This window comes from Arvicola amphibius, chromosome 9 (genome assembly GCF_903992535.2).
Source record: "Arvicola amphibius chromosome 9, mArvAmp1.2, whole genome shotgun sequence".
NCBI classification, from domain to species: domain Eukaryota; kingdom Metazoa; phylum Chordata; class Mammalia; order Rodentia; family Cricetidae; genus Arvicola; species Arvicola amphibius.
Window position 1 is genome coordinate 121,165,866 of NC_052055.2, and position 15,635 is coordinate 121,181,500.

At 52.1% G+C, this 15,635-nt stretch overlaps 1 protein-coding gene across 1 annotated transcript in view; it reads right to left on the bottom strand.

Annotated features, from left to right (window-relative positions):
- The window catches only part of Pnpla1 (patatin like phospholipase domain containing 1), a 38,493-nt gene extending 32,204 nt beyond the window's left edge, over positions 1-6,289 (bottom strand). Inside the window, exon 1 of the mRNA XM_038343898.1 lies at positions 6,085-6,289. Coding sequence (XP_038199826.1) covers positions 6,085-6,289 — 205 coding nt within the window. The remainder of the gene's footprint in view (positions 1-6,084) is intronic.
- Positions 6,290-15,635: the final 9,346 nt, after the last annotated feature.

Genomic DNA, 15,635 nt, shown 5'->3' on the forward strand with positions numbered 1-15,635 from the left:
TGGTGAGACTGTGATCCCAGAACACGGGAGGTGCAGACGGGAACGTGAGGCCAAGGTCAGCCTTGGCTACACGGAGACTTCTGTGAGACCCTATCTCAAGAAAAGGCTGAGAAAGAAAGGGAAGGAAACTTAGGGGGTAGGAAGGAAGGCTTGTCATCAAGGCTTTTTTTTTTTTTTTTGAGGGAAGGGAGGCTCTTTCTGTAGTAGCAGCTGAATGGGTGGGGCTGCTAGACCACTAAATCTTTATCCTTTGATGAGAAAAAGAAATTGGGGGGGGGGGGGGGGGCTGGAGAGATGGCTCAGTGGTTAAGAGCACTGGCTGCTCTCCCAGAGGACCCAGGTTCAATTCCCAGCACCCACATGGCAGCTCACAACTGTCTGTAACTCCTTTTCCAGGGGATCCAACACCCTCACACAGACATACATGCAGGCAAAACACGGTTGGGGAGATAGGCCCTGGTGCTAAGCCTGGAGACCTGAGTCTAATCCCTGGCACCAGTGTGGTGGAAAGCGAGTGACCTCCACGGCTAGGTCACGGTGCACCCACACTGAAGAAATGGGTGAATGGAATTTTAAATGCCCTATAGAGAAACTGTTTTCCAACCACAGGAAATCTGGTGGTGTGAAAGCGCGACCCGCTTCTGGCCCCCTCAGAAATTCTAGAATCCCGCTGGTTGTCATGGAGACTGCCTCTCCTCAAATAAACTGAGGCGTGGATGGTGACGTCATCTCCGACGACAACCAGGCAGGGCGCTAAGTGCTTTTGCGCTGTCTTCACACAGGGTGAGGTAGACCCCCACCGAAAGGTGGACCCTCTGCAGCCTCTGCTTCCCCAGGGATGAAGCATGAAGCAGTTTCTGGTCAGAGAAGCCCCGAATGGGAGCAGCTCTGAGAAATAAAAGTAACTGAGCTTCAAATTTTGCTAAAAAAAAAAAAAAAAAAAAAAAAAAGACAGGGCGCCAGTAGTATGGACCAGCAGGTAAGGTGCTCGCTGCCAAGCCTGAGGGCCCGTGTTTGATACCTGGGACTGCGGGGAGCAGAGGACACCCTAAGTGAATAAAGTTGAGAAATGTGGGCACTGCCAGGTCAAAGACCCAGTGCCTCAGCCTGATGGGACTGGCAAAGCTTTCTCTAGTCTGTGTGTGGAAAATGTCCACCATGGCTTTCTCCACTGCTGTCTGCAGCCTGCCCACTGCCTCCCTGTAGAGACGCCTCCTGCCGTGATTAACTAAACCTGCCTCCTTGTCCGGCTGTAACTTGCCTCCTGGTTCATCTGTAGGCAATTACCCTGCCTCCATGTATAGAACAAACACACAGCTTCTAAGGTGCTGTGGCTTCCCCACCAGAAAGCGCAGCCCACACCATCCTAGCCTGTTCCGTCTGTGTGTGTCTGTCATTTCTTTGTTCCCCTTCGAACCCTAGTCAGGGTTCGAAGACCCAGGCTGTGCAAGGACATGGCATAGGATATACATGGCGGAAGGAGAGAACCAACTCCTGAAAAGTGTCCTCTGACTGCACACTCACTACAGCACCTGTGCCCCTGCATACGCACACACATTCATGCATGCACGCATATAAACACATAATACATAAATGCAACAAAAGTCATTTCAAAAGGCGACAGATCTCCAGTTAAATACACAGAGTTATCACATATAAAATACAAGGTAATGAGAGCACTTTACAGCCACTCAGGATGTGTGTCAAATCCAGGTGAGCAAGAGCAGCAGGGAAAACCCTCAGGCTCTCCTGTGTCAGTGCAGAACCACCAGGAAATGCCTGGGAAAGGAAATCCCCTCCCAGCAGTAAAAACTGCAAGAGCCTTAGAAATAAATCTAGTACTGGAGGCTGAGGCCAGAGAATCACCATGAGTTCCAGGCTAGCCTCATTTATACAGTAAGACAAAAACAAAGCAGAACAAAACTCTTAAATCACTAAACCCGATAAAGGACACACAGTGTCTTTATTAAAGGGGGTAATGGGTAGAGAGATGCGCTGTATTTATCATGGCAAGGTATAATTTCAGATAAAAATCACAGCTCTTCATGTGTGAGCAGGGAAGAAGCTGAGGATAGCTGAGGCACAGTTAGAAGGAAAATGCAGGGCAGGGTGGCGTGCACGCGCGCGCATGTGTGTGTGTGTGTGTGTGTGTGTGTGTGTGTGCGCGCGTGTGCATGCGTATGCTTGAAATTCTGCCACTGGATAGGTAGAGGCAGGAGGATTCCTGGGACTCCCTGGCCAGGATGTCTAGCCTAAATGGTGAGTTCCAGGCCCCTGAGAGACTGACTCAGTAGAGGCAGACAAGGTTTCTATGTATAACACCTGAGACTGTCCTCTGGCCTCCACAGGTGGGAGCAGACACTCGCACAGACACACACACACTCACACACACACAAAGACACACAGTCACACAGACGCACACACAGACACACACAGTCACACAGACGCACACACAGACACACACAGTCACACAGACGCACAGACACACACACTCACACAGATGCACACACAGACACACACAGAGACACAGACGCACAGACACACACACACACACTCACACACACACAAAGACACACAGTCACACAGACACACACACAGAGACACCCCCTACACACACACACACACACACACACACACAGACGCACACTCCTGTGTCTCTAGGGATTAAGCTGTACAGTTACTTCAGCGAACCCTCTAACACAGTATAGCAGAGCCCATGCAGGCTCCCCTGAGTCGAGAAGGGCTTGTGTGCATTATGGGCATGCCAGACACAGTGGCCCGCCCACTACAGCACTGTTTACAACCACAGGACTCAGGGCGGCCATCAACAAAGCAATGAGCTGCGGTCCGATGTTAGTGGTAAGTGGAGACTTGGGTCCAAGCTCCCACTGAGCTTCCGATGATGGGTCAGCACCTTAATCGCTTATTCTTCTGTCTATATAAAATGTCCCCCCCAAGATATTTCCTTTAAAAGATTTTTTTTACAAAATTTTCTTTGTTTTTGGTGTTTTTGTTTGTTGGGTTTTTTGTTTTTTGTTTGTTTGTTTGTTTTTTGAGACACAGTCCCTCTTCATAGCCCTGTCTATCCTGGAACTCAGAGATCTGCCTGCCTCTGCCTCCTATGTGCTAATATTAAAGCTGTGCACCACTATGCGCAGGCCCAAGCTATTTCCCAATATTTCCTCTCACTGCATCAGGTCTGTGTAAAAGTCTCCTTCCCCCACTGCTAACCCTGCATCCACCAAGATAATGCCTATGGGAGCAGTGACCCACGGGAATCCACTCCACACAGCAGCGCCATGGTTTAAAAAGCATCAAGTGTCCACTCTGGCCAAACTAGGTTCAGGTTGTGCCTCCCCAGCACACTGTATCACCTCAGGCAAGTGGTCTAAGTGTCCTGTGACTCAGTTTCCTCCTGTGTCATGGGAGATAATAATAGTTTTTACCTCAGAAGGCATGGTGGGGCCTGGATGAGCTGATAGCTAGAAACTCCGAATGGGGTCTGATAACAAAGGACATGCCGCTCACCAGGACTTCACAGGGCAGTAAAATGACTGAGCTGGATGTCCCCACCCCTGCTTCCATCCTGCCCTATTCATGAGCCATGCTGTCTAGGCCTTGGTCCCCAAGAGAGGGTTTTTCATGACATCCTTCCATTCCCCAAATTCTATGATAGCCTTAGGCGCGCTAAGCAGGCTTCTTATTTCTCTGATGGAATGAACTGAGCTGATTCTCAAGTATTGCCATAAATTCACTGGGATGGTATATATTTAAGAACTTGCAACAGGGACCGAAACTGGGGATGTGGTTCACTGGGTAGAGTACTTACTTAGCATATGCAAAGCCTTAGGTTCAATTCCCAGCACCACAAAAATGGGTATGGTATGCTGTGGGAAAATGCTCTTGTACACTGTAAAGATTTGTCACTCGTATTAGTCTAATAAAACGCTGTTTGGCCAGTAGCCAGGCAGGAAGTATAGGCAGGGCAGCCAGAGTAAGAGAATTCTGAGACGAGGAAAGGCAGAGAGTCACCTGCCAGATGCAGAGGAAGCAAGATGAGAATGTCTCACTGAGAAAAGGTACCAAGACACGTGGCTAAACATAGACAAGAATTATGGGTTAATTTAAATTACAAAAGTTAGCTAATAATAAGCCTGAGCTAATAGGCCAAACAGTTTATAATTAATACAAGCCTCTGTGTTTATTTGGGACTGGATGGCTATGGGACTGGGCGGGACAGAAAGTTCTGTCTATAGAAATGCACAGCTGTAACCCCTGGAAGAAGGAGGCAGGAGGATCAATAGAAGTTAAGGTCATCCTCAGCTACATGGAGAGTTCAAGGCCAGGGCCTCCCCTCTGAGGGAGCGCTGTCTCCAGGGCAAGGAGTCTGCAACCCCAAGCAGGGCCAACTCTTCACCCAGGCCCCTTTCTGAAGGCCTGACATCCTTTCCACTAGACAGAAAGACATTGAGTGCTTACCCAAGAGGGCCCTGAGCCTAAGAAAGATCCTGAAAATCTTTGCTCCTCTCTGCCCCAGCTGGGGGAGGAAAAGGAGACTAGGGGCTGCAGCATGGGTAGGAATTTTAACTCTATTTTCCCTTGTCTCTTGCAGACTATTAAAAAAGACAAAGGTACCTTGCACATTCACGGTACTTAGTGAGCCCTCTGTGGCCAAGCTCTGGGAGCCCCACCCCCAGTGCAGAGGTCCAGGCAGCAGGGCACAGGGTACAGCCTCCTCCTCAGAGAGAACTAACAGCGGACACTACCTTCTAGCACATTCTCAACCCAACCTCCCACCGTCCCCATCGACACAGCATACTCATCTTCTCCCTCCAACCCAAGCCGCCTAGCCGTCGGGGATCCTTAAAACCTCCCAAACTAGATGGCTGGCCGTTTGCAGAACTTCAGGGCCAGTATAGCTCCTGTTTGAACACCCCGGGTCAGGGCATCGTGGGATTGCCCTCATGGAGGAAACAGGCACAGCCAGCTCAACAACGGGCCTCTATTTCCACCCAGTGGAATGCCAGGGTAGGACTCAGTCTGCGAGCACACTCTCAGCACCCCGCAGGTGTCAGCGCCAGGTATGAGCTGGCCTCTGTCATCTCGGGTCACCTGCCTCCACCTCTGACCTCCCTCAGGTCCGTCGCCCAGGGCTCCAGGAAGTTTCTTTCTCTGTGTGTCCCCTTCTTTATGCAACCTCCTCTTGGATGCCGCCACCTCAGCATGGCCCTCCCTGAACATCTTTCGAACACAGTCCGCCTTTCCCCCTTCATCCCAGCTAACTTCAGTTTGTTCACAGGCCCCTGCCCCTTCTCCTCATGACAGGAGAGACATCCCTACTTAAGTTTATCTGTCTTTTCTTTCTAAAACGTTCTAGAACTTCAGTTCCACAAAGGCCTACATCACGGCCTAGCACTGAGCAGGAAGGGGTGGTCGGGTCTGTGCTCTACACTGCTAGACCAAGGAGCCTGTTGCTCACAGCCCAGGGACAGCGCTGAGGCTCCTGACCCACCAGGGCAGAGGCGAAGCTCCTACACTGTGCCCACTTCTGTCCCTGGCTTCTCCTGCCACCTCAAATCTCAGACTTACGTCTTTCCAGTGGGAATCCCCTCCAAGCTAGAAGGTGAGAAGCATTTCCCTTCCCTAGGTGTTTATAGAAGGAAGCCTTGCCTAGCCTCATTCATGACAGGCCTGAGGGAGGAGTGTGTGAGTGTGTGAGTGTGTGTGTGCAAGTGTGTGCGCATGCACGTGTGCGAGTGTGTGGATGTGTGTGTGTGCGTGTGAGTGTGTGTGTGCGCACACGTGTGCATGTGTGGGGGGGGGCAGAGGAGCTGTGCTTCTTTCCTTCTGGCTTGGGACACAGAGCAGCTCCCAGCTCAGGGTGCCGTGGAAGATCTCTGCTCACCAATGGGTACTCTGGCATACCTCAAGACTGGCCACGATCTCCTGAGCATCTCATGTCCTACCTGCCAGACCTGGCTTTGTCCCCAAAGCACTTCCAAAGTCACAAGGTCCTGCTCAGAGGAGTCCCTTTAGCAGCGCCCCTCCCCCCTCCCCCCAGAGACCCCAGAATAAAGGTCTTACCCATTTCAATCCCACAGATGACCAGGGCAGCAATCACTGCGCCCGCTGATGTCCCTGCAAAACGATGGGCTGTGTCCAGCATCCTCGGGGCCAGGTCTCGCAGAGCGTCCACGGCCCCAGCCTGGTAGTAGGAAAGGAACCCGCTCCCCGAGAAAGAGATGGAATGAGGGGTGTCTGGGTCCCCCTTGAACACCTGTTCCTCCATCTTCGGGGCCGCTGGCCTCCCTGTGGAGGCGAAACCTGCACCCGTCTGTCTCCTTCTCTGCCAGCCAAGAGCCTGGAATGTGGCGACTCTACTGGCCCAGCCAGGCACCCATGGGTGGTTCGCCCAGCCACTGCCTGGGCCTGTTTAGCTTTGCTAAGAGGCACCCCAAAAGACTGATAAGGGACCCCAGGGCCTGGATGAAAGGCAGACAGCCCTCAGAGTCATGGGCAAGGTCTTGGTCCTACAGACCCCACGCTGTCTCCATGACCTAACTAGACTCAACGTCGGGCACAGGTTCCTCGCGCTCTCTCCACCCATCCCAGGTGCACCTAGGAGTGAGGCATTCCCTGCTCCCTGCTCCCTGCTCCGGAGAGGCCGAGAGGCGGTGCCTCTCAGCCCTCAGCATCCAGTTGCAAAATCTCTGCCAGTGCCTCACCCTGTGCCTCCCTCCCTGACAGGGTGTTGCAGGGATAGAGTTACGAGCCACCCCCGCAGGGCCCCTGTGTCCCCCCCCCCCCTTAAGCCCCAGGATGAACTGCTGGGTGGCTCTGGCTTTCCAAGGGGAGGAGTAACTCCCACCCCCACCCCGCCCCCACCCCGCCCCAGACTGGAAATGTTCTTACATAAGCGCCTCTCTGTTTATCCTCACGTTAGGATTGGCTCTGGATGAAACTGGGAGAAGTCGGACTGGGGGAGGGGGGCGGGGGCGGGAGCGGGGGCTGCCCTCGTTTGCTTTTTATTGCTGTGATAGCACCACGACCAAAAGCAACTCGGGGGAGGGGTTGTTTCAGCTCACAGTTTAGGGTCCATCAGGAAGGAAGGTCTGGGTAAGAACTGGAACGGAGGGGTGGAGGAACGCTGCTTACTGGCTCGCTTCCTAATACAACTCAGGACCAGATGCCCACGGCGGGACTCTCCTCCGTGGACCGGGCCCTCACACATCAATCATTCATTAAGAAAGTGCCGCCCCCACCCCCACCCCCACCCCGCCCCAGGTCTTGCACACAGCCCAGTCTGATGGAGGCAAATCCTCAGAGGAGGTTCCCTCTTCACAGCGACTGTCAAGTTGACAAAATACTGGTAACGCTGTTTCCAACCTTTGACCCACCCATCTCGCCATCCCCTTTCCTCTGGCCTGACCAAGGGACCTCTCACCGGCCTCCAAGCCCTGTGCTGCCTCTCCACGTTATTTTGCTTGCAGAGGCCAGAAGAGGGCGTTGGATGCTCGGGAGCTGGAGTCACAGGCAGTCATGAGCTCCCTGGTGTAGGTGCTGGGAACTGAACCCGGGTCCTCTGGGAGAGCGCCAAGCACTGAGCCATCTCTCCAGCCAATGCGCTGTCTCTTAAGAGTCTAGGAGGGCAGGAAGCAGAAAGCTAGGTCATGCCAAGATGATCACATGGATAACAGGTTGTGGATGGGAGGAACGGGCATGGGGTCCCATGTAGGGACATCAGGGTCAGGACAAAAAGATGTTTTGGTAAGGGGCAGGGGCTTAGAGGACCATGGTTAGCTCTAGGGCTGCCCAGCATGACTCCCGGGGAGGAGGAATTCTCTTCCCAGCCCAAAATGTTACTGATGATCACTAAGGCAGCAAAAGTGTCCCCGCTCCTCCTCCCTCTCCTCATCTCCCCTCCTCCTTATTCTCCCCCCTCCTCATTCTCCTCCTCTGCTTCCTCCTCCACCACCACAGCCATCACCATCACTACATGGCAACAGGACCAGAATTAGAACTGAGACATCAAGTTGTCCCCCTCCAAGTCCCAATCGACCCCAGACTCTCTGTAGGTGGTAACATCAATGTCTCTCCGAGTCCTGGGAGCTCCCATCAGCTCTGATCCAAACTGGAATTACACAGTAAGGGCCATGTCGAGCAGCCACTAACGAGGGGGTTCCCCAATGTTCCATCTTATGCAGATAGCTTCAGACAGCTAATTGCCAAATTTGGAGGGCAGCTTTTGATTAGGAGCGTGTGTGCGCGTGCACATGCACTCATGTGTGCGAGTGTGCAACCATGCGAACACGCTAAGAGGCAGGGGCCAATGACTTTTGGCAATGGGAACAAGGAGAAGTGCCCCTCCCCCCTTCCGCAGCTTCCCCAAACCAGATACTAACAGGTTTCCTGGGAGTCTGACAGGCACATGTGAAATAATCAGAGACCCATCCAAGAGACTCTGTAATTAACTACTAAATTGCGTAAGGCTAGATTGCCTCCAGAGGAGTTAAGGAGGGGGAGCCCCGTGAGCTGAAACATCAGAGAAGCTGGGGACTAGAGGCTGGAGATGATGTGGACCGGGAGGGTGCAGGGCAGGGGACAGCTCTGGCTGTCTTCAGACGGGAGGCCTAATGGGTTCAGAGGTACAAGAGGAAGTCTCGGGATTGGACAGACAGGTTAAGTCCTCAGCTCTGCTATTTACATGCCGTATGACCCAAACAATGTCTTTGCTGTTCTCCCTGTTTGCAAATCAGGCTGTAGTCCCCAAGCTGGACAGGAGGGTTGTAAAGGCGACAGGTAATGGCTGAGTGCCTGGCAGGCGGCCTGCTTGTCATTATCAGAAAGCAATAAAGTCCAAGACTTCTGAAGCAGACGGAGCCTGGAGTTCGCCTAGGAGAAAGGCAAGGTCAGAAGGGAAACACGTGACCTCCGTGAGCAAACAGCAGGGCCTGACGTGCACCTCAGCTCGCGAGTCTGGGAAGGCAGGTGAGATCAGGGCTGGTGATTCAAGAAAACAGGGTGGCCAGGCCGAGTGACGACTTGTCAGCAAAGCTGTTGCCACAGAGAGTCCCAGACGTGGGACTGGTTGGACGAGCGAAGTGATACACAGGCAGATAACGCGATAACGCGTGGTTTTCAGCTTGAGGGTAGGGAGAGGCAGGGTGCCTTTGGCAGGCTGAGAAACTGGGACTGAGAAGCTGAGGAAACTGGATGGAGGAAGATTTTATTTATTTAATTTAATATCTGGGGGTTAGAAGACAGCTCAGCAGAAAACCACTGGCTTTCCTTGCAAAGAAACTGGATTTGAATTCCAGCACCAACATGGGGATCTTAAACCTTCTGTAACTCCAGTTTCAAGGGATCTGGTGCCCTCTTCTGGCCTATAGGGTACTGCATGCACATAGAACACAAGCCATACATGCTGGCAAAACAGCCCTACTCATAAAATAAAAAGAATTTCAAATAAAATACTTTTAGCCGGCTGGGCATACCTATATCTCTGAGTTCAAGGACACTTTGGTTTACTATAGAGAGAGTTCCAGGACAGCCAGGGTTGCACAGAAAAACACTCCAGAAAAAAAAAATTTTTTTTTAACTGACATGATGGTGCACGCCTTTAATCCCAGCACTCAGGAGGCAGAGGCAGGCGGATCTCCAGGAGTTTGAGGCCAGGCTGGTCTACAGAGTGAGTTCCAGGCCAGGCAATGCTACACAGTCAGATTTTGTCTCAAAATGGAAAAGTAAGTGCATGTTTGTGCTGTGAATTCGGTCTGATAGCCTTGTATTGGGGCAGCTTGGCCTAATGGGCATGGTCTCCTCTGAGGATGTGTGACCCTGAAACGAACCTGGGCAAAGGGTTAGGCGGTCTCTTAGATGGTGGTGTAGGAGCTGCCAGAGCCATGGCTCGGAGCTTCCCCATGGCCTTTTTGGGAAGGAGGGTGTTGCATCAGCAGCGCGGAGAGCTGGTCCCCGAGCGGGAAGAGCCAAGCAGCTGGTGACGATTCTTGAATTTCTCATTCTGTCTTGTAATCGTTGTGCATGGATTTTGACATTAATAAAAGGTAACACAATCTCCAGACCTTCCCTTTTTTGCTTGTTTGTTTGTGAGACAGACTTTCTCTGTAGCTTTGGAGCCTGTCCTGGAACTAGCTAGCTCTTGTAGATCAGTCTGGCCTTGAACTCGCAGAGATCTGGCTGCCTCTGCCTCCCAAATGCTAGGATTAAAGACGTGCACCACCACTACCACCCAGTCTTCTCTCTTTATGTGTGTGTTTGAGCTGTGGCACACTTGTGGACACCAGAGGATCATATTCTGGAGTAGACTCAGCTGTCGACTTGACTTGCCTGGGAAGAGGGAACCCCAGTTAAGGAATTGCCCCCATCATACTGGCTTGTGGGGATTTCCTCAGTTGCTAACGGATGCAGGAGAGACCAGCCTACTGTACAGTGTGGTCCCTAGGCCAGGGGCCTGGGGTGTAAGAAAGTATACTGGGAACAAGCCAGGAAAGTCCTGCCTCTAGGCTGCTGCTGGGGCTTCCTCCATGAAGGGCTGTGACGTGATGTGACGTGATGTGAAAATTAATCTTTTTCTCCCCTAAGTTGCCTTTGGTCATGGTGTTATCAGAGCAACAGAAAAGCCCCCTCTTTCCACGACGTGGGGCTCAGGAACTGAATTCAGGTCCTTGGATTTGGCAAGCAAGCGCTTTTACCCACAAAGCCATCTCGCTGGCTCAGAAGTTATCTGAGAGCACAGGGCTAGAGAGGAGACAAACTGGTTTCCACCGGTCCATTTCCACGTCCCGGGAGCACCTGTGCAGCCACTTTGCACAGCCTGCTGGCTGCTGCGGCATTTGCTGGCTGCCCAAGGCAGCTTGTCACAGAACTGACTTGTAAGGTACGGCCGCCAACATGGGGCCCCGTCACTCAATGCAAAGCTGTCATCGGGCATGCTCTTCTCTAGCCAGGGTGGGGAGGACGCACGCACCGTCAGTCAACATCTTATCTAGACGAGTCTGGAAAACACAAACATTGACCCACAGGAAACTCCTGGCCGGGATGGGAATGATTACAACCACTCTGGGCAAACAGTGCAGTCACCAGGACGCTGCCTGCGCCCTAGGGAAATCCTGACCCAGACACCACAGATGCCCTAGAGAAACAATTACAGCACTCACAGTGCCCGGTCCTACACCAGATGCCCTCGGTTACAGCAAGGACGCAATCATGATGCCTCCCTAGAGTGGGACACAGGAGGGAACACTGTGTCACAGAAAGACCACCCACGGCACTGACCCAAGGCCATTACTGTGGGCACAATAGAAAGCAACTGTAGCTGGACCTGGTGGTGCAGGCCTGCAAACCCAGAATGTGGGAGGTGGAGGCAGGAGGATCAGGAGTTCAAAGACAGCTTTGGCTATGAGGCAAATTTGAGTCCAGCCTGGACCAATGTGGGAATGAGGTTCAGGTGTGGGATTGGCAGAAGGTTGAGTGAGTAAATTGTGCATGCTGCTGGCGTGAGGCCCGGAGTCCCAATCCCAGAAGCTACAAAGGGCCAGGTGCAGCGGCACGCACCTGTGATTCCCATGCTCCTGAAGTGAGATGCGGGGTAGAAGCCGGAGAACAAAGACTTTCCTGGACTCACGCAATCACAAATTTAAAGCCCTACAAGCTAAGGAGGGAAGACGGAGGAGACATGGTTGTGGGGGAACAGCTGAAGGTGTGAAGGGTTGAGGGGTGGAGCCAGATCTCAGTCCCAGGAGAGGGAGGATCCACAGCCAACCGCTGAGCACACCACAGAGGTGTCAGGTCCAAGGGTCCTCCAAAAGGACAGGCCCACTGACTTGGTCCAAAGTTGAGTTACCAGGTAAACACTCTGCTTTGCTTAGAAACCATGCAAAGTGGCTCTTGTTTGTCAGGAAAAGCCGCTCCTACAGCCCCCAGTCTCCGGAGAAGGTTTCTAGTTCTCTCAAGCCTCCAATGGATCAGAGCCCCCACACTACCTCCCACGCCATTGCAGCTAACCTGCCCCCTCCTGCCGCAGCATAACCGGCAGGCTCTCCAGCCACTTTTGCTGCCTTTGCTCCCACAGCCCCAGGAACTGCCTGTCCTCTTTCCCCACCATTTCTCTGACCTGTTCCCGAGGGGCAAACACAGCAGATGCCTCTGGCTGCTCGCTCTCTCTTATCTCCAATAAAAACTTCCCCCTTAACCGTAGAGTTCCAATGGTTTCTTTCCCTCCCCCTCACATTCAAGGGGCATGGGCAGAGGCCCAAGTGTAGTCAACGCAGGACAGCCCCTGCGCTCTCCCCACTGGGACCACACCTTAGTCCGAGTCCCAGCAGAGTCTGCAATCTTGTTTCCAGAACTTGGCTTCCATACAAAGCTTCCACTCAGAGTCTGTCTCCCTGACTCTCATCTCTGATAATACCCACCCTAGCGCTTTGAAGTCACTCCTCTGTGCCTTCCTCACCCCGGGTGTGTGCGACATGCATCTGTGGACCAAGGCCAGCCAACCGTGGGTGGGCCCGTTTCTAGTCCCCTTTCAATCTTGAGCCAGCAACCTTGCTCGGGTGTTCCTTCAGAACCTGCCCTGTTCAACTGAAAGGGAAGTTAGGGACAGAACCTAGTGGCTCAGTGGCAGAGTACATGCCTGGCTTATACAAGATCCCGGGTTCATCCCAGCATGGCAAGAAATAAAAATAAGTAAATAAATAGGAAGAAACCTGCTCTGACAGGGTTATTGTCCTTGCGCTGTGGAAGTGTGGTCTGGCGGAGGGCTACTCAAGCTTCCCTCGGACCCATGTAAGGGTAGGAATGAACTGACCTTCCAAAATCGTCCTCAGATCTCCACGGTCATGTCATGGCACTCAGATGCCTGCAAAAACACCACACATGCACACACACAAACAATTTAAAAATTACATTCACAGTCAGGCAGTGGTGGCACACGCCTTAAATCCCAGCACTCGGGAGGCAGAGGCAGGCAGAATCTCTATGAGTTTGAGGCCAGCCTGGTCTACAGAGTGAGTTCCAGGACAGGCTCCAAAGCTACAGAGAAACCCTGTCTCAAAAAACAACAACAACAAAAAAAAGTTCACTAAGATGGCTCCAGGGCTCAGGGGTAAAAGTAAGGCACTTGCCTACAAACCTGCTGACCCGAGTTCAATCCCGGGACCCACATGTGGAAAGAGAGGCCAACTCTCTAAGGTTGTCTCCTGATTAGTTACTAAGTATGAAGCAGGCCATGGTGGCTCAAAGGAGAACACCCACCTCACATAGGCTCAGATAGTTGAGTGCTTAGTCACCAACTAGTTGAACTGTTCAGGAAGAATCAGGAAACGTGGCTTTGTTGGAGGGGCTGTGCCACTGGGAATGGGCTGAGCTTTAGAAAGCCCACGTCAGGCCCACTAGCCCTCCACCTGCTGCCTACAGACAGCCTGTCTGCTTCCTGCCTTGATCATGGACTAATTCTCTAAAACTGTAAGCAAGCCCCGATTAAATACATACTTATAAGGGTTGCCTTGTGTTTTTCCAGAGGTCCTAAGTTCAATTCCCAGCACCCACATGGCAGCTCACAACTGCCTGTGACTCTAGTTCCAAGGCATCTGACCCTCACACCAATGAACATAAAATAATAAAATAAAAATAAATTAAAAAAAAAAGAGTTGCCTTGCCTGGGCACGTCTTTAATCCCAGCATCTGAGACAGAGACAGGCAGATCCCTGTCCCCAGGAGGCCTGAGGACAGAGTGTAGAAGGCTGGTGGCCTCCACAGCCCAGAGACCCAGATGAGATGCAGATAAGGGGTATTGCTCTACTCTGGACTACGAATGTGACCTATTTTACAGAAAACTGGTGTGGGGTTCTGAGTGACATTGTGGCCAGGTGTGCACATCCAGGGCCTCTAGACGGAACCTGCAGGAGCCCACCTCCAGGGCAGCTCTCCCTCCCCCACTTCTCCTTCCTCTCCCCTCCCTGGTCAGGGTTCCCAGGTGACGACCGTCCTTCCTGCAGATGTGAGCTTTGTGGAAGCAGCTAGCAAGCAGGTCTGCGGTGACAGCGTCAGTGTCAGCATGGTGGACAGCGACAGGCCTCGGGCTGCTGTGGACTCACACATCAGAAGCACACACTGAACGATCCAAGGAATGATGGCAGAATCTATTGAAGCCAAACTTCATCTACCAATGCCCAAACTGGAAATACCTTATCCATCTGTAGAATGGGCAAACAGTGTTCATATAATGAAATTCCACCAAGTAGTGACAGAGAAAATGGCTATATGAACCACAGGATGGGATCAGAAGCACAAAGAGGAATGAGAGAAGCCAGACATGGGAATGTAGGTGGCACGTGACTCCATGTACATGAAATTCAGCAAAAGGCAGTCCCTGGGAAGCAGAGCAGGGCTCAGAAGGCAAGGGAAATGTTCTGTATTTTGACCTGGGTGGAGGGTTCGTGGTTGGACCCACTAGTAAAGATTCACGGAGACTCAAGCTGCATCTGCTGTATCTTAGCTGCTCCTTGTAAAGCTGTATCTGAAACAATGCTGTTCAAAGCTTAGGGATGCATCTGTCCCACTTTGACCCCATGGCCTTCCAGATTGCCTCAGAAGTGACATGTCTACCTGAGAATGGCTTCTCATCCTTGACACTGTCATTTCTACCCAAAAGCAGAGACGGGAACTTTCCAAACGAGTGAAGAATTCTGTGGCCATTTGCTGACTCGTTCCTGGCTATTTTTGTACAAGGGCTGTAATCTGGTCAATGGCCCGTGTTGTAGTTTGAATATGAAATGTTCCCTACCAGTTTACATGTTTAAACACTTGTTCTCTGGCTCGCGGTATGCTAGGGAAGGTTACAGATGTCAGGTCCAAAGGAAACTCCATTTCTCCAAATTACAAATGGCTGTCTGTGATGTCTGTTAGCATACCAGAGTCCAAGCTGACATCCTAGCCCTCCTCACCCCTTCGCTACCCTAAACGGCCCAGCACCGGGGCTTCCGTCCCTGAAGCTATTCATTCTCCTTATAACCCTAGTTTGGCTGTGTTCTCTGACTCCCTTTTTCCCTCTCTCCCTTTGCTCTGCTTCTCCCATGGCCAAGTTTAATCTGCTGGTCATGTGCAGTCTGACTTCTCTCTGCTCTGGACTCTTCCAGATGCCTCTGGCTGTGTTCTCCCTCAAACCCACAATAAAAACCTTCCCTTGAACCATCCACCGAGCAGTCAAGTCGGCCTACAATGGAACCTGTAGGAGACGGAGTCTCACTGGAGGAAGGCGGTACAGGCTGAGATCATTTCCAGGTCACCACTCTGCCTCCCAAGTGTAATCCCAGCCTGGGCCTCCATCTTTGGAGGCCCCTCCCCTGTGTCCCTCGAACCTTGACCCCTCCCTAGGAGGTCAAGACCACTCCTACAGGCTATTTAAACTGCTCCCCAGAAAATAAACCCGTGGCTTTCCCTTTTCTTCTCCACAGCGCACTGGCGGTTTGCGTTCCCCTCGGGGCTACCCTGGAGGGCAGGTGTCTAATTAAACTGGATATCTTTTTTTTTTTTTTTTTTTTTTTGTTTTTGTTTTTCAAGACAGGGTTTCTCTGCAGCTTTAGAGCCTGTCCTGGAGCTAGCTCTTGTAGACCAGG